We start from the raw sequence: 25183 nt of genomic DNA, 5'->3' as shown, positions 1-25183 counted from the left end.
GTCCTTGGAAGTTTAAAATTTCGCTATATTACTAAGCTATTTATCTCTCTAAAAGGTCATATTTAATGGAAATTGCCCTACACTTTCATCATTATCATATGTGCCCATTATAAGAATTAATTTTGAACCACGTTTCTGAAGGTCACAATTAAAAATCAATTTGCACTTCAGATTCTATTATTCAGATATATTCAGATTCACAATCTATTATTATAAATGGGTAGTAAACTAGATTTAATTGCATTTGTGATAATCCCGATAACTGGAATTCTGAGGGTTTTTACATTACAGTATTATGGCGAAATGAGTTCCCCTTCACTGAAATCATATAAAAAACAAATTTTCAGAAACTTCTCTTCATTCCTATTTACATATTGCAATGATGAAGGGAAAGGGACCAAGGGAAAGTGCTGGCAGTGCCAGGAAACAAAACAAAATTGATTGTCTCACTGCTTCAACATTGAATACTATTTTAAAGGACAGTGCGAGTATAAAAAAACATGTCAAAGGATCACTGCACTTAAGATCAACAATGATCACAAAACAGTGTTCAGGTGCTATATCAAAGATGGATGGAAAATCAGATTCAGAAGCAAGTTCCCCTGAGTTTAATGGCCATTCAAGCAAAAAGTATTTATGAAGATATTAAGGGTAAGTACAGCGAACCCCAAGCCAAGTTTGTGGCAAGCAACGGGTGGTTTAATAGGTTCAAGCATCACGCTGGTTTCCAAAACATTAAAGTATGCGGTGAAGTTGCCAGTGCCGATTCTGCAGCTAGAGAGAAATTTTGTGATGTTTTGGAAAAAATTATTGAAGGCGGCTCTTCAATGCAGCAAATTTTTTACTTTGACAAGACTGCTCTGTATTGGAAAAAAAATGCCGGATCAAACATACATTGCCAGGTTTCAAAAGATAGGGCCACGCTCTTGCTTGAGGCTAATGGAGCGGGAGATTACAGATTAACACCACTGCTTGTATACAATTCTGGAAATCCTTATGCATTTAAGGGCATTAATAAAGCTACCCTATCTGTGCATCTCCGATCGAACCAGAGAGCATGGATAACAATACCCCTCTCTCTCTCTGAGGATTGGTTTAAATGCTGCTTCATTCCCAAGGTTGAAAAATATTGTAAAAACAACTTTCCTTTCAAGATTTTGCTTCTGGACATCTTACGCATCTAGATGATTTCAACCACCAAACACTACTTCACTCATCCAACCTATGGATCAGGGTGTTATTTCAAATTTAAAAGCATACTATTTATGCACAATATTTGCTCAGACATTGTGAAAAATTTTACAATATTCACCACGCCATCTTAACCATTAATAAAGCCTGGGCAGAAATTACTAAAATAGTTGTTTAAATGGCATGTGGAAGAAAATATACCCATGGCACATAAAAGGCTTCGAAAAAGATGAATCATATGAAGAGGTTACAGAGCTACTTCAGTTGGAGGTTGTTGCCAAAGACTTGGAGGAGTTAGGAAGAAGAGAAGGAATCATCTAACGAAGAACTTATTGACTTGCAGGCAGCAATAGTGAAAGAAAATGCTGATGAAGCTCAAGATACTTCATCATCATCAGAGAGAGATGGCAATGGCGAAGTTTGAGAAGATGGATCCTGACAGTGAACGATATGCTTGATTGCTACAAAGAAATCTATGATGAAAAGAAAAAAAGCCATTGTCCAGTCATCCATTGATATGTTCTTTCGTAAGGTGAGCAGCCGACTCCTCCTAAATCTCCACAGCGGTGTGCTTATCAGCTGAAGATGCTCAAGAGATAAAACTTACTGATGTTATGCCTGCCTCCTCTCTTTTTTTGTAATTTTTCCTCCACATGAGATAAAAAAATTGAATAATTCTAGTCACATGTTCGTCGAACATTTCGTTTTTGATTCAATCAATTCAGCGAGCGGCTGTACAGTGTTATTTAATGATTTTTAACCATCAAAATAATAAATTTCAAAGAATACCAAGCAGAATTATTGCTTGGTCAATTCATTAAGTGCTGCAACTCTTTAACCTCTTTGAAGCTGCATAGTATAATAAAATTAAGATGCTCTTAATTTCCCATACGAAACAACTTTATAAGAATAACAACAAAGATGTTCATCAAGCTGTACATGATTTTATGACTAAACGTTACCACTGCTATAATATGCGGAACATGAAATAAAATATTTATTATCTTTACAAAGGCAAAAAGTTAATTTCCTGTGTATGTTAAGTGAATGTAACCTGGAAAAGGGGACTTTTGTTTCTCTGACAGTTGGATAATCAATAATTAGGTATCATACCATAAGCATCTTAAGGTTTGGACAAGGGGTGGCTTTTGTCTTTTTTTTTTTCAGGTCCTAATAATTTACAGCACAGGAACATAAACCTACATCAAGTTTCTGAATGGGTAAAATTTTGTGATTCATCTTTCTGTATTGTATTTAATGTTAATTAAACTTAACTGCTTTAATCTTTAAAGATTAAGCAGGAGCAAATTGATGGCATCCTTACTCTTGTTCAAACAACAAGAGTGGGCATAAATTTAAACTGAGGAAGGAATGTTGCATAATAGACGTGTGGAAGTAGATTGTTTGAATAAATTAACTGGACAAATCATTAGAGAAAACGGACAGATGGCACAAGAGGTTTTTTTTTAATGGACTATTATTGAAGAAATTTTGTTAGCAATTGATCAGAAATATCATCATGCCTCTGTTTCCCATTCCCAAAAGAAATATGAATATAGTTACAATAAGTTATTTGTGTAGTCATACTACCTACATGTTTTCTGCTTGTATAGATTTTTTGCCCAAAAACAAGGTTGCTGGTTTTCAGATGTTCTAACAACACCACATTGAGACAATCCAATAACATCATATTAAAAGTATAGCCAATATGGTATTGATCCAAATAATTTAATACATTAACTCAAATTATTTACTAAATTATCAGGTGTGTTTTGAATTACACATACATTCACCTAAAAGGTACAATTAAGTTTTCTACATTTAAAATTATAATTCTTTTTAACCCTCTTCCTTAATACTGCATTACCAGACTCGCAGACATCCTTTTCGATTTCTGATGTTATTGCCATTATATTACTTCTGAATTAAAATCAACACAGAACATCAAAAGTTTTTTTTCCAAAAATTGCAGATTTTAAAGAACTCTTAACTTAAGATGATTTCATTCATCATGGTAAATTCAAAATTACTGTATAATTTAAGTAGTTTTATCATCAGCATTTTCTACTGTTAAAATTATTTTTCATTTTCACTTTTATGGTGTTTGGGCAACTTAGGCCATGATGTCGCAACTCCAAGAATATAAAATAATAGGGTACTGAAGTTGAGGGAGAGATATGGGTAGAATCCCCCCCCCCCGCAAAGTGAATGGGGATTGTAGTCTTATCTGGTTATGCAATCTGTGTAATTTACACAGAGTCATCTGGGTCAATATGGCAATTAACGTTTTAGGGACATACAGTTTTGCCCGATCTTTTTCAAGTACATCCCTACCAGTAAAAGAAAATTTTTTTTGCAGCTGCATTTCTCATTCAAGAATGAAAAATTTGAAAAATTAATTATATTCATGTGTAGAAAATTTAATACAAATTTTCTTAATATTTTTTTCTGCAGGTCAGGTTCAGACCTAACCTGTTAAATATGGTCTGTGGCAGCCATATTTAACAAGCTAGTTAAAATGTTTAGTTTTTAGTCCAGTGAGAAGAGTAGTAACAACTGAGCATCCAAATTTAATGTTACTATTTATGGTTTGGAGAATGACTATACATGATAGTACATATTAAATGGATATTAGCTTTAATATGCTTTTAATATTCCTATAAATAGCTATATTTCTACAGGCCCCCTTCCTGAGAATTCTATACTTTCACAACCCGTTCAGACAACAAGGTACACATAAAGCATATAGAAGCCGACCGGGCTAGCCGAGTGGGTAAAGTACCTGCCCGGCAACCCAAAGGTCGCAGGTTCGATTCCCGCCTCGGGCTTGGATCAGAGTACTGCAAAAACCTTGGGAGGTGCAATATGGCCACAGAAGCCGATGCGCCAACAACTACCAAATCAAAAAAAAAAAAAAAAAAAAAAAAAAGCATATAGAGTGGGGGCACTGTAGCACAATTTTTTATATCAGTTGCACATTTCTTCCCATTATAATTTCAGTGGACCAAAGAGATGAGCAATGCTGTGAACAAGGTTACATGCTTTCAATATGTAAAAGTATGAATTCTTACACCTCATGTATATACACAAATAAATGTGATGTGAAGAATTCTGCTATCTCTCTCTCTACACTGTTTCTACCTTACTTCCAGATAACCCTCATTACATAGCTAGAAATATCAGCAAGGTATTGAAAAACAGTACAACTTTTACATAAGCATTATGTAAAAGTATTGTAATAATTCAAGTATTCATCATAAGGTCAAGATGACTCTACCTGCATAAAGTGTTACAAGTAAAGCCTAGTCTATAAAAATTCAATATGAATTTTTGAACTTGACAACATAAAAAGATAAAAGGTAATCTTGATGAATTATAATCATAATATTTAAGAAAAAAAAGAAATTGTAAAGCAAAATTTGGTGCTTACCTCTTAAATTCACTGTTCAAGAGAAGGGGAAGCAGGGAAAAGAAAGAAAAAAAATATATATATTAAAAAATATACCTACAAATGATAAGATAATCATTAAAGTGAAATTTATTTGTCTTTACTTGAATGAAAAAAAGAGAGATTTCTATATTTGATGACAGTTCAATAAGTCTTTTTTTTCATAAAAATGTCCTGGCATATATTATCCAAACAGTCATTCTCAGGATGAATACCAAATACTTTTTCTACTTGATTTTTACTTGATTAAAAAAAAAAAAAAAAAACCTCTTTGAGTATATGGCAGGAATTATCTTTATGCTAATCAAAAACCAAGATAAATTAACATATTTTGTGTTCATAAAAGCCCATACTTCCTACAGCATGTTCATTTTTTTCACTTATGGAAACTGAAGATGGATTCTGAACTGACCTATAATATTTAGCATAATTAATGCAAAGACAGGCTTATTCAGTAACAAAAAAAAAAAAAAAAACTGGTAACTTTAGAAGATGCCTGGTTCATCCAGGCATCCCCTCCCATGTAGCTGGTAACTTGGTATTTTGATACATCAAAAACAGTACAACTTATGAATTTAATTATTCTCCAGTTCATTTGCATCGTTAGCTGTAAAATATTGTTTCCTTATTTTATCTTATTATACAATATACAATCTCAGAATTTAAAATGGAAACAATCTTATTTTTTAACTATTTCTTGCCTTTTTTCACAAAAAACTGAGTGATAAAGACAGCCACACACCTGCTGTTACAGTTTTTTTGTGCAATAAGATTAGGTGGCAATTTGATCCCACATTTAATGATCCTTTTGACTAAGAGAATTTCATATATCCAGTCTGCACAGAAGGCTGCTGACTATTTTTTTTTTTGTTTTTTTTTTTTTTTTTCAAAATTTAAATACATTTCCTCTAGTCTGTGCTATCTCTGAATTAAAATGATATCCCACAAATCAATTTAGTAAGGCCTTAAATATTACATTTGTTTAAAATTTCAGTCTTGGATCTTATAAGTTATACATGTTTTAACAAAAATATAAGTCAAAAATAAAATTTTTAATTATCAATATTTTCGATTCTGAGTATTTGTTCTCCCTACCCACCATCCTAGATAAGTGGGAGTTCACTGTAAATCTCAAACTCTTTTTCCTGCATTATCACCCCTGCCAAAAAGCACTAGTTAGCCCTAAATCTTAGCTTTGCACGAATGACTCAATATTCAAATGAAAATTTATCCAGTTTTCACAATGAAATATGTTTCCCCCTCCCCCTTTAAATATACTGAAAGAGTGATCAGATGACTAAAGTTGATGAAAATATGAAAAAAAAAAAAAAGATTACAATAAGTTTTATTTGCTGCATCACTGAAAATTGTTTACACAGTTGAAAATTAATATCAGGTGTGACGAACACCTCCTTAAATATAAGCAATGATTGGCACACATTAGGTCATTCCCGGGTCTGTTTCACCTGAGTTTAATCATGTCTCAACTGGGGAAAGAACAGATCTGGTGATCTTGCAGGTTGGAAGAACCAATCTAGCAATTGGGAACACCTACATTATCTGTATTTGCCAAAAACAATAACCAATGCCTCTCTCTCTCTCTTTTCTGACCCACGCACGCACAACAATAATTAGAAGAGGGAGGCAAACAGTTCAATGGGACCCAAGATTGGAGCCCTGCTTCCTGCAATTGATTGTAAACTGTGCGAGAAGTCGCACAGAGTATGGGGAAAAGCACCAGATACACAGGTTCTCTGCCTTTCTCTTTCCATTGTAACCATCATTGATGAACTGTAGATGGCTCCTGTCCAACTCAATCAATAACATTATACTCTCTCTCTCTCTTGAAGTCCATTAGTTGGACAAGCAGAGGAATTTGACTTCTCAACACTATTCTAGGAATATAAAAATTTCAAGTCCATAATTTTTTGCAAACAATCTTATAACTCTTTTAATAGATAATCAAATTCCCTGAAAATTTATTCCTATAATTCCTTTTAACATTACTCTTTGCAGTTGAAACCAACCTTTCAGTTCTATTACAATTCCAAACAACTAAATGTTTGAAGATCAAGAAGAAACTTAAAACAAAAAAAAACACAGATTTGTACATCTTAACACACACAAGCGATAACGAATCTATCATAAGGCCATGACAGCAATTAATCACATCTCCATAGCCCTCTCTTTCATACCATGATATCCAAATTACAATTCTCCCTTTCATAATCTCTTGCCCATCACCTTTAAGTAACCTGTTCCTGTAAATATCTTACACATTACAATTCTAATTTCCTGACCACTTCTCCCATATCACACTTTTACCAGATATCTCTGTACAATTTTAACTCCTCTATATATATATTGATCAATGCTGGGAATGACAACACCATTGTCTAATCCAAGTACAATTAAATCTCTCCAATAAATTCCCATATCATGTTTTTCTAAATCCACAAACAACAGAGAATAAACATTCTTATTCATCTTTCTTTCCATTGCATTCCTCTCCTAGCATTTCCTCTATCCCCCCCCCTCAGTTTTGCTACATATGTAATATGAGACTAATTGTGTTGAAATACATTTCATTGCATTCTTTTTCTTCTCTATTTTACAATAATCATAACATTAGATAAAGTCCTATGGTTGTTTTCCCTTCTCATATGTTATCTGTATACATGTTTTTGTTAGTGCCTTTATCTCTGCATTTCACATTACTTCAAATATTAACACTGAATTTGCATTGATTCCACTGCCTTTCCATTAATGCAGCTCAAACCTCATTTCACCTGAATCTCAACCTTATCTGTTCAACTACTTTCTGCCACATTACCTTACTTCTTAAATTATTTAAAAACTTCATTGTTTCAGACATTGACCCACACCATCCCTTTTGTTATAACTTTCTGTATTTCCTTCTAATTGATCTATCCTTTATTTTTATCTGGTTCTTATCCACATTTTCACTGTTGGCCTTACTTCTCAGTTTTCTAAATTGAATCCTTTCAATCCTTCACTGACATTATTCCTATAATCTTTGACTTCTAATATAAGTTGGTATCTTCCCACATTCTCCAACCTCCTTTTATGATTTTTCAAAGCATGTATTCATCACTTCCAATCTCCATTACCACCAGATAATAATTCATTTTCTCCAATTATTTCCTCTTCATCGCCATTATAAAATCATTAACATATTCAATCTCTTGCACACATTCCCTTACTTCTTCCCTCAACACTAGAATACAGAACCTTATAAGGCAAGATTTTAAAAGTGCACTTCCCCTCAGTCTTGCACTATCCATCTCCATTCTTAAACTGCCATTTTTCCTCATTGTCTTCACATTCCATGTTGCTATCCCTATCTCTTCTTGTCAACCCTCCCCCCATAAAATAAAAAATAATATTTTGCCTACCTTTTGTTTTTGCAGTAATTTCTTCTGAATATGGACTGTACCCTCTTGTGTTGACTGCCAGTACTTTGAATCTATAATTTGTTTCAGACTGAAGACCTATAAAATGGATAATATATAAAAGTTAGTGTATAATTCCCATATAATTATACAGATACCTTTTGATAAACAATAAATATGTACACAAACATTCAAGCCAGAGCAGAGGCTCCAATTTTAGAGGAATACTAACAAAGTACAAAACGGTTACAGCATTGTTCATGAAAGTCACAAGATCTGCACCAGCTTGGGCATTTTGGATCAGTGTAAATAATGAATGCATTAAAAATAATTCAACACAAAACAACTAGCAAATTTCAATTTACAGCTGTTGGCTAACAATACATTCAACCCTTTTTTCATTGGCGCCTCCGTAGCCAGGTGGGAAGGAGCAGCAGTGCATAGCACATGCTTCTTGATTAGACCGGGGTTTGAGCCCGTGATCCACCAAATATGGTGGATGAGGAAAGGTCAGGGAATGACTACCGCATACCCCCCTGGAACAATATGGCCTTAGTTGCTAATGCTCCTAAAAACCAAACAACCTTTTCCGTTCTCAAATGAAGAAGGAAAAAAATCATTTGCACTCTACAATTACTATGCATACTTGGGAGAGGAAATTAAGGTTTAGCATATCCTCCCATTATGAAAAGTTATGAGCTGTAAATAAGAACAAACCAACTGAGTACTAAGTCTATAAACAAAAACGAAACAATCCTGCAAATAGCCCCAAGTTTAATCACTGTGCCAATATCATGTGCCTTTGCTCATTTACTGACTGCCTTATATGTGGTATAAGGCAGTCAGTAAATTCAGAGGCAGTAAACAAGGCCCCCCCTTTTTTTTTAATTACAATAAGAGTCAATCTCAATTTTTCACTGCCACTTGTTTAAGTAATTCTCTGAGATGGAGGTTAAAAACTATTTAAACTGTTTTCCCACTCCAAATTAAGAAGGATATGAAAGTTGATATGATAATAATTAATAAATAAAATATTACACACCTGTTATTTGACATACATTCTGTGAGCGACAACTCTCATTTTTGGATTGTGCAGTCTCAAGATTTATATATGTTACCAAGAATTCTGTATTTACAAAACCACCATTGAATCCTTCCATCCAACCTAGAGTAATTTTATCAGAATTTACATCCAAAACCTTTACTTGGTATGGCCGATCAGGTGCATCTAATGAAATAAAAAAATAAAATATAGTTTTGCATTTGGAATTTCACACATTGCATAAATTATGATATATTTATCTAATGATGTTCCCAACCCCCCTTCCCCAAAAAAAATATCACAAATTAAATAATGAGAGCTTTTGCACCACTAAGCAAAAGCTCTCATTAAAAATTCATAAACAGCAATCTCTAGACATATACAGAATTTTTTTTATATATTTACAAAATGTCATTTATCATTCCCTAAATTCTGTATTTACTAGTTCTAATACTACAGTTAATTTTGTGATATTCAATGATAAAAATACTAAAGATGCTGACCATTTCAGTTGCATCTTTATACATGAGAATACTCATGAAAAACCCAGGAGCAATCCAAGGAGAATTCTGACTGATTTTTGAAGACTGTGTATTAGCAGTAGTAGAGGCATACGATGCAAGTAAGCAAGCTTATGCAGCATCAGCCAAAAAAAATCGCTTCCATTTTACCCCTCCGTTCGTTCTAAATACCTGTCCAGCTCAGTCTCAAATTTATTTAGGCTATCAACTTCCACAACAAAAGATGGAAGTCTGTTCCACCAATCAACTACCCGCTGGCTAAAGGCAAACTTCTGCACATCTATCCTACAACTGTCTTTCCTCAATTTGGATTTGGTGATTTCTCAGTTGATTATTCTGAGCAAGAGAAAGAATCCCATCAGCATTCAGCTTGCTCAAACCATTTAAGGCTTTATACACCTCAATCAGATCACCTCACAGGTGCCTAGTCTCCAGACACTGTAATCTGCAAAACTTAAGCCTTTCTTCGTAAGAGCAACCCTTCGTTCCAACAGTTCTACATCCTTCCTAAAATGAGGCCTCCAAACTTGTATACAGTACTCAAGGAGTAACTTGTCAAGAGATCTTTCTGCATTTCCCGTTTTAGCACTGATAATGACTGTAGATGAAACCCAATTAGAAAAAGTCCATCTCCTCCCCAACTAATTTACAGATTATATTTCAAGTGAACAGCTATGCTGCTCAACCTAGTTCTATAGTGGAGTTTAGGGGTTACATCCTTTGATTTTTTTCATTCACTGACACTTTATGGTTTCTGACAAGATAAGACCTCAGCAGGGGGGGGGGAATCTTCCTCATATAATTTTTATTCAATTTTCAAAAAGGGCTACATGAGTGTCTTAGCAAACACTATGTACTTTCCAAAGTGTTCCTTCTAATTCAATGCTGGCCTACAAGACAGCCAAAACAATCATAAACAAACAGTTCATACTAGGCTTCTAATATATAAGCACCTGAATTCTTAAGATGCTTTAAAGGTTAGTCGACCAATACAACCTCTCTGTTCATCACAGACTGTGAGGAATGCAATACTGCCCAGTTTCATCATGCTGTCTTTTACTTAGTTCTGTCCACTAAAACGAAAATCTCATTGGAATGAATTATTTTTATTTAGAAAATGGCAGGAGAAAAAAAAAAAAAAAAAAAAAAACTTATCCCCTCAAAGGAGAGTTTATAGAAATATCAAAAAGTTACAGCCTGAAATATAAGACTTACTTCTCCATCAAAAACAGCTAATTAATCTCTGATAATAATTAAAAGAAATAAACACTGGTGGAGAAATATGTCAAAAAGACTATACTGTATACCTGTTGTGGACTTACTAGACTTTCCCATTTAACACATTTTCTGCTGGCATGGCATGGACTGAATTCAAAAATCACAGGATTAAGTCAATCTGGATTGGGAAGGGCATAGACATTTTTGGGCTTTCTTCTCACTAAGGCTGAATTGGAAAAACTGTTCGATAAAAATATCCAGTTTTTGTTTTGGCAAATCAGAAGAAAATAGTTCTTCTGATCAGGTGGATTAAAATACCCTTCAAAGTGCATACACATCAAACTAGCAATGATGCATGTTAAATTTTCATCTCCTTATTCCACAATTATATAAATAACTGCAATAAATGTCACTAAAATAAAAATAGCATTGGAATGAATGATGCAATTATCTTTATCTAACATGTGGCAGAAAAAAAAAGTATGTACATGTTTTTATAACAATGGGCCACCTTTTTTGGCATTTAAAATGCAAAAATCACAGAGTGAAACAAGTTCAAATATGCTGCTAAAAAGACTTACCTTTTTTAACAAGTTTTATTATGGTTTTTTTGTCATCTCTAAACTGATTCCATGCTCGACATGTGTATTCACCATAATCTTTTTCCCGGACATCTTTAATAGAAAGTACTCCTGCATAGATATCATCTCCAAGATCAGTTATGTTGGTACCATAATTCTCATTGTCATTCAGAGTACTACCATTTACAAACCAATCAAAATTGGGTTGGGGATAAGCCTGCATTTTGCAGGTTAATACTGCTGTTTCACCAATATCATATGCAACCCTGTTGTAATTATGTCTCACAAGGGGAGAATCTGAAAATAACATTTAACTGCATAAATAAAAAATTTCAACTAGTGATAACTAAAATTATATTTTATATATAAGTATGCTGGCATTTGGAAAGTACATTTTAAATTTACTCTTGAAAACAGACTTAAAAATAAAGAACTCCCAGAGAACTTTGTAATATAATAACAGTTAAAAAGCTATATCAGAATATGCATTTTTAAAGCTATTTTCAACCAGTATAATGCAATGTTTAGCAATAACATAAAAAGAAACAACACCTAGAAGAAGAAGAAGAATTAATGATATATACCATACTATAAAACTTCAATTTTTTTAACCCTTCCAGAAACATGCAAAATAATGCATATATTTCAGTTAATAAGAAAAATAAATTTACTTATGGATAAAAGTAACTAGTAAAACTTTCTAAGGGACTAATGGAATATCATTTCAAATATGAAAGTTGAAAGATAATGTGACAGATAAATAACTAATAAAGCAGTAACACTATTTGTCAGCATAGGTCATGCTTTCCAAATTATCTCCATAGTTTCACTTAGCCATTAGTTTTCTGTCTGTCCATTGACACATTTTACCAATATAGATTTATTCATAAATTTATCTTATAGTTCTTTTTTTTTCATTTAAATGCCTCATAAAAACAACTTAAACGTAATTTCAAATGACAATATTCTTTGGCATGAAGAAATGAGTGTTTTATTGCCTTAAAGTTAATTAACTCCTCATGATAAATGTAGCATTAAATAAAAAAAATGTCTTATTGTTTTATACTTGACAATACTCTTGTTAACTAATGTAGAAGTTATAACAGATACCAAAACTGAATCTGAAATGCTGCCATTAGGTTTCGGTAAACTGTTTAACACGTACCAGGTGGTGATAAAATAAATTTCCCTATTCAGGTCAAGATGGTTAGAGTTAGCCGGTTAGAGTACTGTGAAAATCGATGGGTATGTATGTCATTTAGGGTATGGGGAAGCGATTTGTAGAAAAAAAAAATAGTTCAAATTTCTGCCGCCAGGGGGAAGATGCACAGCACATATGCAAAAGTTGTCATTTACTTCAAGACACGCTGCTTACGCAAATGACATCCTATTAGATAGAAGCAGAAGGGCCAATGCCACCATCAATAACCATTATGGTTCTTACAAAAAGGAACATGCTCTTTTAGTAAAAATGTTCTACCAGAATAATAGTAATGCTAATGCAGACTGTGAGAATATTGGAAATTTAAAGGTTTGCATAAAGGGCCTTTGACATCAGTGGAGCTTCGAAGTGACCACGTATCAGAATGGAGGTAGTGGTGGTTGCAACAGCCTCCAGGTCAGAATGCAAAACACTACCAGTCAGTAGTGCCAGAGATGCGTCAAGAGACTTGAACCTTCCATGGTCTACTGTACGTAAAGTGCTTCAAATAATTTTACGCTGGTTCAGTTCCCATACAAGATTCACGTAGTGCAAGAACTAAAGTCTTGTGAACAGCAACAATGAACAGACTTTGCTCTACGATTACTGGCTCGTATGAAACTTGATGAACAGACTTTGCTCTACGATTACTGGCTCGTATAAAACGATGATACATGGGCTCAAATGATCTTATGGTCCTATGAGGCACATTTCACTCTTCAAGGGGCTGTAAATGCACAAAACTGCCGAATATGGAGAACCTCTCATCCATTTGCTGTGCATGAAAGACCACTACAAAATCCATACGTTATAGCATGGTGTGAATTCACAGCAGTTTATAATCAGACCATTTTTCTTTGAAGAGTATAAACCTCATGGCCTCGTAAGGTTTACGGTAACTAGTGCATGGTACTGTGCTTTTCTAAGAGATTACATATTCCTACTCTGCAAGAAAGGTAATGCTTCAAGACTGTAGTGTTCAAGCAAGGTGGTGCCCCTCCTCACGTTGGTCGACAAGTGAAGGAACGGCTCCATTTAACATTCGGAAATGATCGCATCATTTCTAGAGACTTTCCGCAGTTCTGGCCAGTCTGATCACTAGATCTGAATCCCTGTGATTTCTGGCTATGGGAATACCTGAAAGACAGAGTTTAACATGGCGGCATACAGACACTTGTCGATTTGAAAGCAAGCATTAAAGAGCATGTAGCTAACATCCCCAATAAGATGCTATGCGAAACTGTATCGCACGCAGTCCTCCATTTTCAGAATGTCATCTCAAGTGAAAGAAAGCACATAGAACAATATCTGTAGATTTGTAAGTTCTGATATTAAAATCTAATCCTAAGTTAAGTATTCCATCTCATGTTTACAGTGCCAATCCCTGGTGGTGGAAATTTGAACTAATTTTTTTTTTTTCTACAAATTGCTTCCCCATGCCCTAAATGACATACCCACCGATTTTCACAGTGCTATCTCTAACCGTTTTGACACTAGAGTCTCCTAAATAGGGAAACTTATTTTATAACCACCCGGTATTACTTACATGGAGTGAAATGTTATTTTATTATTTTAGTCAGTCAGATCATTTCTAGTTTTTATGGGAATAAGTTTATATTTATAGTTTAAATTTTACATGATCAGATGATTTTTTTTGCTACTGGATATAAATACTAAATAAAATAAGAGGCATACTAAATTGGACGTTTATCAAAAAAGTTTGTAATTTAATAGCTCTGACAAATTACGTAGATAAACAGTGAATAATTAAACTTACTAAAAAAAATCAGTTAAGAAACTGATCACGAGAATTAATGAACTGAGTACGAGACTTGAACATCATTGGTCTCACTGGAGAATTACATTTGTGCTTACAAGGTGTGTGGTGTGGCAGTGATCAAGGTTCCAGTAAAGGTGTTTCAATTCCATTAATGTGAATAATAAATGATTTTATTATGTTGTAAACGTAATTAGCATCAATATTTATTTGGAACTATTTTTCACATGAAAGGAAAACAAACAACAACAGAACAAAGAAAAATACATCAAGTTTACTGATAATGAATTGTCGTAATGGTGGGTAATAAACTGTAACTTTGATGGAACCCCACAGCTTCGTAGGAATCACTTATTTACACAATCTCTTACTTCTAACAGATAATGAGAGGCATACTAACTTGTCCAAAAATTATTCCTTCTTTTGGATCATCACTTATTTGACTAATAAATGATGGAGTCTTTTCAATAAAAAAGAAAAGTTTATAAATTTTTGTTAAACTCAATACACAAATGGCTACCTTTATGGCCATCATTCACTTGCTTTTGATACTACCATCACTACCTCTCACACTGTAAATAGTAAGGTAGAACCTTCATTATAGTGGAATAGTTAGACTGACAAGGTAAAATATTTCCACCTTTGCACTAATCATTAAAAACAACACCATCCACTGTGTGTGTGTGTTGTTTTAAAGTTGTTGACATAGAATCCTTTTATTTATCACACTATCTATCCATGATTGCTAGTAACAAGCTGCAGTAGTCAAGCAGTCAAATACGAAGTAGTAGTAGTAGTAGTGGCATGTGATGCAAGAAAGCAAGTGTATGAGCTTATGCAGCATCAACCAAAAAAAAAAAAAAAATCACACTATTCGCTCCAAATGCCTGTCCAGTTCCTCCTTAAATTTATTTAACCTATCAACTTCCACAACGACAGATGGAAGTTTGTTCCAGCAATTAACCACCCGCTGGCTAAAGGCAAATTTCTGCACATCTATTCTACATCTGTCTACAAGGGTACAGTACCACATGTTTCAGTTGACTATGGTTCTTGCAGCCATTGTGACTTCTTTAGCAGTACTGTTCTTGTAAACTCCTCTAACCCTATGTGGTCATCCTAGAGTATAAACAGAAAATTTCTGTCTGTAATTTACATTGTTTCAGCTGCATTGTTTGGAAATTAAAAGTTTAAACATAGTTGACTGTAGATGAAGTTCATCATTGCTAGAACAGAATGTGCACTTCTTTTTGGAGTTTGGAAATATGCCTACCTCATTTTATGCAATATTTTCATAGTAAGACTTTCTTACTATGCATCACACAACACCCACTTTTCACATTTCTGTACCATATGTACATAGGATTCCTGTTTTAATGTGCACAAGACATTCATTACACTTGTATTAGTAGCTTAGTTTTCCTCAAGCCCAAAAAAAAAATTGCTCTTTCTGTTGTACCTGTAAAATCTACCACTGCAGCAGCACCAGTGATGGATACAAACACAACTGCAAACCAATGAAAAACACTTTTAATGTATTTGTCTTCATTGTTACATTATTTGTTTTCCTGCTGTATGTAAAGTAAATTATTATAAGTGCCCGAAGCTGAAAGACTACTTTGTAGAGGGAGGAAGTGGATGTATTCCTATGAATAAAAGCAATAAATACAATATGAAAAATAATTATTGTCATTAATCTACTATTATGCAAATTAAAAAGATATTCAACAATTTTTAACTTACGTTGAACTCTTAAAACCATTTCAGAAAGAGCAGACTCTCCAAACCCATTTTCATATTCACAGCTGTATCGACCTCGATCTGCAGGTGAAATACTTCCACCTTTGCGATTAATGCCTTCGAATACAAGGGTGCTTTGTACTGAATAGGCACTACTGTCTTCTATACTGCTGTTTGTCAAAATTTTAAATAAGCCTTGATCCTGTGAGATTTCATGTCCATTCTGCACCCATCTCACACGTGGCTTAGGCTTTCCACGTGAACGACAAGTTATACCGAAACCAGTATCACCATCCTTTCTAACAATTTGAGGACGAAGTGGAACTGTAACCGTTGCTGGCTCTACAAATACAAAAGAACATTATTCCATAGTACACATTTACTGATTTAAATCTTCATGTGACATAGTACTAATTACATATTTACTGTTGTTTTTTTTTTAATAGTGATCTCAGACACAAAAGGTACTGGAACTAGTACTCTAGTAACATTTATAGGTTGAGGAGTGAAAATAGAAGATATCTATTAACTCGGGATTTGAATTTCTGTAGATTATAATTTTCAGGAAATAAGAAAGACTATTCCAAGAATGAAGTAGAAGGGATAAATGAAGAAGAAAAAGAAGTTTTTTGGAGTTGCATAAATGGATGTTGACTGATTTAGAAGAAAGAGGTAGAATTATAGATACTAATTCAGAAGAAAAGTGCCAGGATATATTCTATAGAAAAGGTATTCAAAAAACTAAACATAATGACTTTATAAATGAGGGATCATTAACTAACTGCACCCTTTGGGATATAAAATTTTTAAAAAAATGCATGTCTGATAACAACAGTAAACATAATACACAAACATGAGAATCAAGTCATCTTCACATATAAAATGTTAATATGAAGTACTTGACCACAGTAAGCTATTAATAGTAGTTTACTAGCAGGTTATATGCAGTAATATGCAATTTTGTTGAGAATAATTTCCACAATGAAAGTTGTAAGAATTATTACCAGTCCCTTTTTGACATTTTTTTTAAATATGATTTGAAAATTAATCATAAGAATCAGAGTTATGCATCATTAAAAAAGTACATAGGATACATTAAGGAGGGAAATTCCTTTTTTTTTCTTTAACAAATATTCACAATTAAACATTTTTCTATTAAACTTAAATACCAGTTTATTTAAGTATTTTTCAGAAGACACCATGCATCTTATTAGCCATTACAGAGCAAAATAGTACTGTAGAATTATAATGCTTTTAATTCTTATGACTTATTTTCCCTTATACATTAATGAAAAGGTAAGACTGAATGAACTTTATTGAAAACTTTCATTTATTTGGCATTTAATAAATAAAGGTAATGCCAAAATATTTCTGTTATGAAAATCCTTCACTTGTTAAGGATAAATTTCAGTTCACTATTGACCAGTCTAACTTCAGTGGCAGGAAAAATCATAGAAACAATGACCAAGAGTGAAGTATGATCATTTACATAGAAATAGAATTCTGAAGAAAACACAGTATGGTTTTGTAAAGAAAAAATCATGTTTAAACAATCTGGTTAGTTATTTTGACATTTTTTATTTGGATTTTATCAAAGCATTTGACTGAGTTCCTCATTTATTACATAAGGTTTTGAGATGGACTGGATAAGAGGCAGAGAGTTGTAATTAAAGGTTACCCTTCACATTGGTTTAACGTTAGAAGTGATGTTCCCCAAGGATCAACTTCAGGACTACTGTTGTTTCTAATTTTCATAAATGGCATCGACAAAGGAATAGAGGGCACAATGTCAAAATCTGCAAATATGAAGTTTGGGAGCATGGTTAATGACCAGCACTAAGCAGTGGTTCTTCAGGATAACTTGGATAGGCTTCAAGGATAGTTATAAAAGTGAAATGCACTTGGGGAATAGCACCTCAAAATCAATTACACCATTGGGCTAAATTAAAAACACAGTGAAAGGGATTTAGGAGTTACAATATGGGCAAACATTAAATTCTACAAGCAGTGTACACAGGTGGCAAGGTAAGCCCATGGTGGCCTATCAGATGTTAGCTTATAGAGATAGGGAAGTCATAATCCCACTGTATAAGACTACAGCCTGCACTTGGAATACTGTGTTCAAGTAAACCTAAAAAAAGACAATGAGCTTCTTTAAAGGATCGAAAGGCAATCAACCTACTGGGCAAGAAGATTTGCAAAAGGGCACCTAGATTGAGTTTTTAATGAAGAATGGATTCACCTACTGGGTGATATTATTTGATTAAAAATAATATTAGTCACTTTAGGTCAACTTGTGGATATATGTAGTCATAAAGAACTTGAGCCCAAGCTTTGTCACTGTCACTGAATGGACAACATTGTCCCTAGGCAGTAATATGCAGTGTAGTATTATTTCCTCAAACTATTTCAGTACCTGCATTGAAATACTACCCTGCTTTTTTACTTGATTGCAGTTTCTTTTTATTATTTAGTTGGTGCAGCAAAAACCTGTGGCTTCCTTGCACTACATGACTAATACTAAGACTGCAGGGTAATCATAACAAACTTTATGCATAAAATTATAATTTTTTTCACTTACCATGTACTGTTAAATAAACAGATGAAATTGAACCATGACCATACAGATTCTGTGGTTGACAGTAGTACTGACCCTCCTGGCTCACATGGGCACTAATGATAGTGTAATTAGCAGTTTTACTTAACTCAGCCCGTTCTCCTTCCTTCCACCAACGAAACTCAGGGACTGGCCATCCAGGAGGTCTAGCAGCACATGTTAGGATGACAGGCTGACCAGCAATTGCAATAGGATGGGGAGGATGAATTTCAGTTTCACCTGGTTTATCTATCATAAGAAGATTAAGTTGATTAACTACAGGAGTATATGAACAAATTAATTTAAATTTTAACATCTTTAAGGTCATTTACATTTCACCTGAACTAATAACACAGACTCACAAAACATTATTCAAAGAACAACTGTGATCAAAGGTGCAGCCATAAAGTAGTCACCTTATTGCTGCACAATTTTCTCCTCAAATGCTTTAACTCTCATCAGAGACATAACTAAGGTATGGTAAATGTGGTCCCAGGCACAGATTCATCAAAGGTTCTAAATGAAGTTAAAGACTTAGAACAGCTAATTTACTTTTAAAATATGACTGTTACTGTCTAAATCAATTATTATAAAAACAGCTTTTTACATAAAAAGTGCCATATCATGGATAATAATTATACTTTAATTATTTTATGAAAAAAGCACATTTCTGATATTTAGCCATGGGTGTCAAAAATTCCCTGTTACCTTCCACTTCTCATACAGGATGAGTAATGAGGAATATACACAACTTTAGGATATAATTTCTGATGTTATATCAAAACAGTTCTTCAAATTTTACAATGCTACAAAATGAGAATAAAGCAATGTGGATCTGGTAAGTCTATTTAAAGAATCTCTTTAAATTTTGTTTACAACATTTGGCATAACATGGACTATTTTTCTCCATTTTAAACGCAAAATCTAAAGACAGAATCTAGAGAACTAGGTGGCCAACTTTGTAACTTACTGGCAATTCATCTGCCTGAAAAATGACTGTTGCATAGCTCTGCAAGATTACAAAGTGTTTTGAAAGTTTTTTTGGTGCACCTTCTTCTGTGGTATGTCAATTCATGTGACTATTCCATGGTTTATTATGTAAATGGCTGCACAAGTGTGTGCATTAGAACATACAAACAGACCCACATCTTTATAGGAAATGTTAGCAAGATTTACTAGGTTTTGTACAAAATCTTGTAAACAAATTTTAAAGAATGAATGCTCTTAAAAAACAAACAGCCTGACACACACACATTGCCTTATTATTGTATTCTTGCATTCTCAACTCCATTTATTAAACTGGTAAATTCTGAACAGCCATAATTCCACAACCACTTAGAGTCAGACCCATGTTGATACAACATGTTTTACTCAGAATGGCCTCAGAAATTACATCCTGAATTAGTAACATTCATCAAGACTCCTCCCCACGTGCAATCAACATTTTTAATTAACTCAGCAAAAAAACTAAGTTTCACAAAAGGAATCTGCAATTATGAATATCCCTATTTTGTCCTCTGTGGCAACTTAGTTGGCACAATATACAAAATTTTGAAGCTGAATTTGTCCATTTTTTTAATTTTATATAATAACATATATAAAAATATTTAACTACATAGCTTAATAAACTAAAAAGGCTTGAAAGGTTTATTATTTAGATATTTGTACTAGATATTTGAATATAAATATTTGTACTTAGTTGCTCAGAAAAGTCAATATTTTGTGTGCAGTAACCTGGAGAATAGTCTTAGGGTTTCTGATAAGTTACTGACCTTGCATATTAGCAAAAATTATTTCAAGATATCTTAATTTTTCACTTTGAAAAACATTTCTATTTCTATTTATTTTTTTGTAAAATATTTTTACTATTTCTAAGTATATATATATATATATATATATATATAAACTAAAATAAAATGCATGCCAAACTAAGCAAAATGATAAACTAAACCGGTGAAACAATACAAAAGGGGAAAAAAAAGTGGTGGGGCAGTAGTCAAGACTTCTTGACTACTTTCTCCCCTTTTCTTTTGTATTGTCTCACCAGTTTAGTTTATCATTTCGCTCTACTGGTTTGCCATACTACTGGCATACATTGTATTTTAGTTTATTTCACACAGCATTTAATGGAATGTGCATATATGCTGCCACTGATGTTTGCATTACTAATTTTATATTTATTTTTATCTTTTTTGTTAAACTTTAGATTATAGATACACAGATAAGCCGAATCGTTATTCCAGCGAGTCGTTATGCAAATCGAAGCAACTGCTGGTGAACTACAGCACATGCGCGAGTCAGTACACAGTATAAAAAAACACCTGATAACTGAGCTCCATTAATCGGTTTTACTCTTGTTCTTCAGGTGGGAACGGCAGCAGACTTAAGCAAGTTTGGCAAAGGCCAAACTGTAATGGCCAGATGACTAGTCAGAGCATATTTGAAATGGCATGGCTGGTGGGGCTCACGGTCAGCCATGGTTAGTACCTACCGAAAGTGGTCCAAAGAGAGGAAACCCACGAACTGCCAGCAAGATGTTGGACGACCACGGCTCATCGATGCTTGAGGTGAGCGAATGGTACGTGGCAACAGAAGAGTGACTGTGGCACAACTCGCTGGTAATTGGAATGCTGGTGATGGGAGTAATGTGTCACAACACAGAGTACAGCGAACCCTGCCGAAAATGGAGCTGTGTAGCCGCAGGCCGCTCCAAGTGCCCATGCTAACCACGGTTCACTGGCGACAGTGCCTACAATGGCCATGCGAGCATTGAAACTGGACCTTGAGTGATTGGAAGAAGGTCATCTGGTCTGATGAATCAAGTTTCCTGTTGCACCATGTGGACAGCCAGGTACGTGTGCATCATTTACCTGGGAAAATGATGCCGCCTGGATGCACAATAGAACAAAAACAAGCCAATGGCAGCAGTGTCATGCCTTGAGCAATGTTCTGCTGGGATACCCTGGGTCCAGTCATCCATGTGCTGAATACTCTGACATCTACCACCTACCACATCATTGCAGACTAGATACACCCTTTCATAACAACGGTCTTCCCCTCTGGCAGTGCAGTCTTTCAGCAGGATAATTCGCCATGCCACACTGCCCGGATTGTTCGAGACTGGCTCGCAGGACATGAGGAAGACTTCCACATATTGCCCTGGCCTCCAAATTCCCCAGACATCGATGCCATCGAGCATCTGTGGTTTGTGTTGGAACAGCAACTCTGATCAGCAGTGTTTCAACCACGGGCTTTACAGGCTACCAGATACCACAAGACACATTTAGAAATCTTGTAGCGTCCATGCCTCACCGTGTATGAGCTGTTTTGGCTGCATGTAGAGGACCAACATCATATTAAGTAGGTGGTCATAATGTTTTGGCTCATCGGTGTATATATATTGTATTTGGCTCATCGGTGTATATATATATATATTGTATTTGGCTCATTGGTTTATATATATATATATATATATATATATATATATATACACCAATGACCAAAACATTATGACCACCTACTTAATATGATGTTGATCCTCCACATGCAGCCAAAACAGCAAAACACATATGCTTTTTTTTTTAACAAAATGTAATCTACAGCTATCTGTAAATTACATTTTGTTAAAATGTAATTTACTATAGAACATATCCCATGAACTGCTATGGAACATATCCCATACAGTGCATACAGGACAATGTATATTTAATATACATTGTCCATTTATATTAAAAATAAGTGCTCCCTCATCCCCAAATTTTGAATGTGATTCACAGTATTTTTAAATCTAATCCATAATAAAGATGTGTTTCATTTATGATCCAGTCGACAATGTAATGTGTTCTTCTGACCAAAATGGTTGGAAGCCCTGAATTGAATAAAGAAGTCCTGAATTACAGAAAATAGGAAAATGTAAATCATCTCTAAAAAAAAAAGTAAGAAAAATAGAATATACTTACGTCTCACATTAATAGTAATTGAAGCATTACTGCTAGATTCTCTTTGTAGGGATGATCCACTTGTCCGCAACAACACAGCGGCTTGACAGGTATATCTTCCAGAATCATCAGCAGAAATAGCATCTAGCCTTAAAGTATCACCATTTTGCTGAAAGAATGGATCACCTTCTTTCAACCACTGAAGAAAATGTGGCAATGGATTAGATGCCACATTGCATTTCACTGCCAGTGATTCTCCTAATGAGACTTCCTTCTCAGGTAACAGATTTACCTTAGGACCATCTAAAAAGTAAGATTAAACATGCAGAAATTTATGTAAAAATGATATAAAAGTATTTTTATTGTAATGAATATTTATCAAAAAGAATTAGAGCATTAATTTGCAATATCTGTCAAACTTACATAGTACAGAGAGTTCCAAGTTAGCCTGAGTTGCTTCTCCAACTCCATTATCTGCCATACAAGTATACAGACCACTGTCTTCTGATGTAACTCTAGGAATTGTATGATTGTGTGTATTAGAAAGTAAATGTCCTGATTTAACCCATCGTACTGATCGCACAGGAGGATTAGCTGATACAGAGCAAGTGAGAACAGCATCAGTATCAATCATAACATTGAGGGGGTTATATGGTCCAACAACAACCCTTGGTACATCTGAAAAATAACCCAAGAATTAACCAACAGTTATATTATAAAAAGCAATGTATCTAAACATGCAAATGAATGTGTATCAGAACAGCATCAGAATGAGTAAATATGTATAATGGGTAAATATGTATTTGAAAAATAAATTATACATATTTATGTCACCAATTATTCCAAATATTTTCCTTACTTATGGAAACCATGTGTTAATTAGATGAACACGGTTTCAACTATGTGCAATATTTTCTATGATATCAAAGTAATTATAAGAAACTAAAATCTTACAGTGGACACGAAGAGTGACACTAGCTTCCATACGCATTTCTTCTCGAATAGCACGATTCCAAACGGCACAGCGATAGGTAGCGCCATCATCTTCCATTCGAGGACTGATGGTAAGAATACTTGAAGTAGGCCTATCTCGCGATCCACCTTTCTGCAGCTGACCCTGGAGTGGTATACCTTCTCGGTACCATTGAACTAAAGGATCTGGACTACCTCCTTCGCTCATGCATGTAAGTGCAAAGGTTTCTCCTTCCTTGCCTACAGGATTTGGAGGTGTAATCTGAGGTGGCCCAGGTGGAACTAAGAGAAACAGAATAAACAATGAATTTTGCAATTAATATCAAAGAAGTTAACCTACTTAAATTCTGAAGAGGAGCAGCAAACTTTTGGCAGGTTTCAACCCTATTCAGGGTTGAAAACTGCCAAATTTTATACAAGTTTCAATATTTCAAAGTACCTTTCCACTTTAAAGAAAATAAAATTATTTGAATACAAAATAAAGCTATTTTTGAATGAGTCCAAATATGCTAGGTGCATGCTATTTCAGAGAAGGCTTGAAAATAGACACTGGATAATATGCACTAAAAACTAGTCAAAATATGCAAATGCAAAAAAAATAAGAAAAATGTTACAGCTAAAACATTACATTTACTATCATAATTAATCGAATCATGATTCTGTTATATAATGAAACCTCCCTTTTAGAGAAGAGTCCATTAAGACACTTTTTTGTGGATACTCAACCTTGGGTCCCAGCCAGAAGTATCAGAATTTATTTCTTAGATTATCTCTCCAAAATGCACACTCTCTAATATGGATCTGGATAATTTAATAGGCTGCCTTTTGACATTTTCAAAGGTAATCAATGTGCATACACATTTTCATTTTTTCAACAAGCATTCACTGTGAAGGCTATTACAGTAATACTAATTAGACTTGTGATGGCCATAGATTACTCACAGAGCAAATGGCACAATATGTTGTTAATAAGCAAATCACTGCTGGTAGGGAATATTTACAAACTTATCTGGATCATTCAAACACAGTTCCACCATTGTGCATCTAGCAAAGGCAATAAAACTGCCAAACTGAGAAAGCTGTTTCCAGAATTAAAAATAACAACATAATAGTACTGTAGCAAGTCTGTATACAGAATTCAGTTTGTGATGTGTGCATAAAAAAATGTGTGGGAAGAGCTATAATATGAATCTGGATATAACAATACTAACATTTGCAAATACCAATTAATTTAATGGCAAGACATACTTAATTTACTTTCAATTCCCCCCCCCCCTTCAAGTGTGCTGGGGAGAAGCAAACAAGTATAATATGTATATGCCAAGTTCTGCACCACAAGCTTTCAAAAAAAAAAAAAAAAAAAAAACCTACTAACAGACAATAGATAATAATGACCATCTGCTGGTTGGTGATTTTATTGGCACATTAGCAACTAAGGCTATAATGCACCAAAATCAGGTCTATGACCATCTGCTCATGAGTGTTTTCTGCAATAGAGTATCAACTAAAAACATTACTTTGTGAATAAGGCGCCAGATACAACTC

At 34.2% G+C, this 25183-nt stretch overlaps 1 protein-coding gene across 1 annotated transcript in view; it reads right to left on the bottom strand.

The window, feature by feature from the left end:
• LOC150074992 (cell adhesion molecule Dscam1-like) overlaps positions 1-25183 on the bottom strand; it is a 91454-nt gene that overhangs the window by 19444 nt on the left and 46827 nt on the right. Inside the window, exons 3-11 of the mRNA XM_090389164.1 lie at positions 23621-23920; positions 23090-23344; positions 22688-22969; positions 18714-18977; positions 16136-16474; positions 11415-11711; positions 9095-9280; positions 8056-8151; positions 4622-4633 (exon numbers count right to left, since the gene is read on the bottom strand). Coding sequence (XP_090245290.1) covers positions 4622-4633; positions 8056-8151; positions 9095-9280; positions 11415-11711; positions 16136-16474; positions 18714-18977; positions 22688-22969; positions 23090-23344; positions 23621-23920 — 2031 coding nt within the window. The remainder of the gene's footprint in view (positions 1-4621; positions 4634-8055; positions 8152-9094; positions 9281-11414; positions 11712-16135; positions 16475-18713; positions 18978-22687; positions 22970-23089; positions 23345-23620; positions 23921-25183) is intronic.

The sequence above is a fragment of the Mastigoproctus giganteus genome, chromosome 14 (genome assembly GCF_048544385.1).
Source record: "Mastigoproctus giganteus isolate SK-2022 chromosome 14, ASM4854438v1, whole genome shotgun sequence".
Lineage (NCBI taxonomy): Eukaryota > Metazoa > Arthropoda > Arachnida > Uropygi > Thelyphonidae > Mastigoproctus > Mastigoproctus giganteus.
Note: the sequence above shows the minus strand (reverse complement) of the source record. Positions and strands in the feature narration are given on the sequence as shown.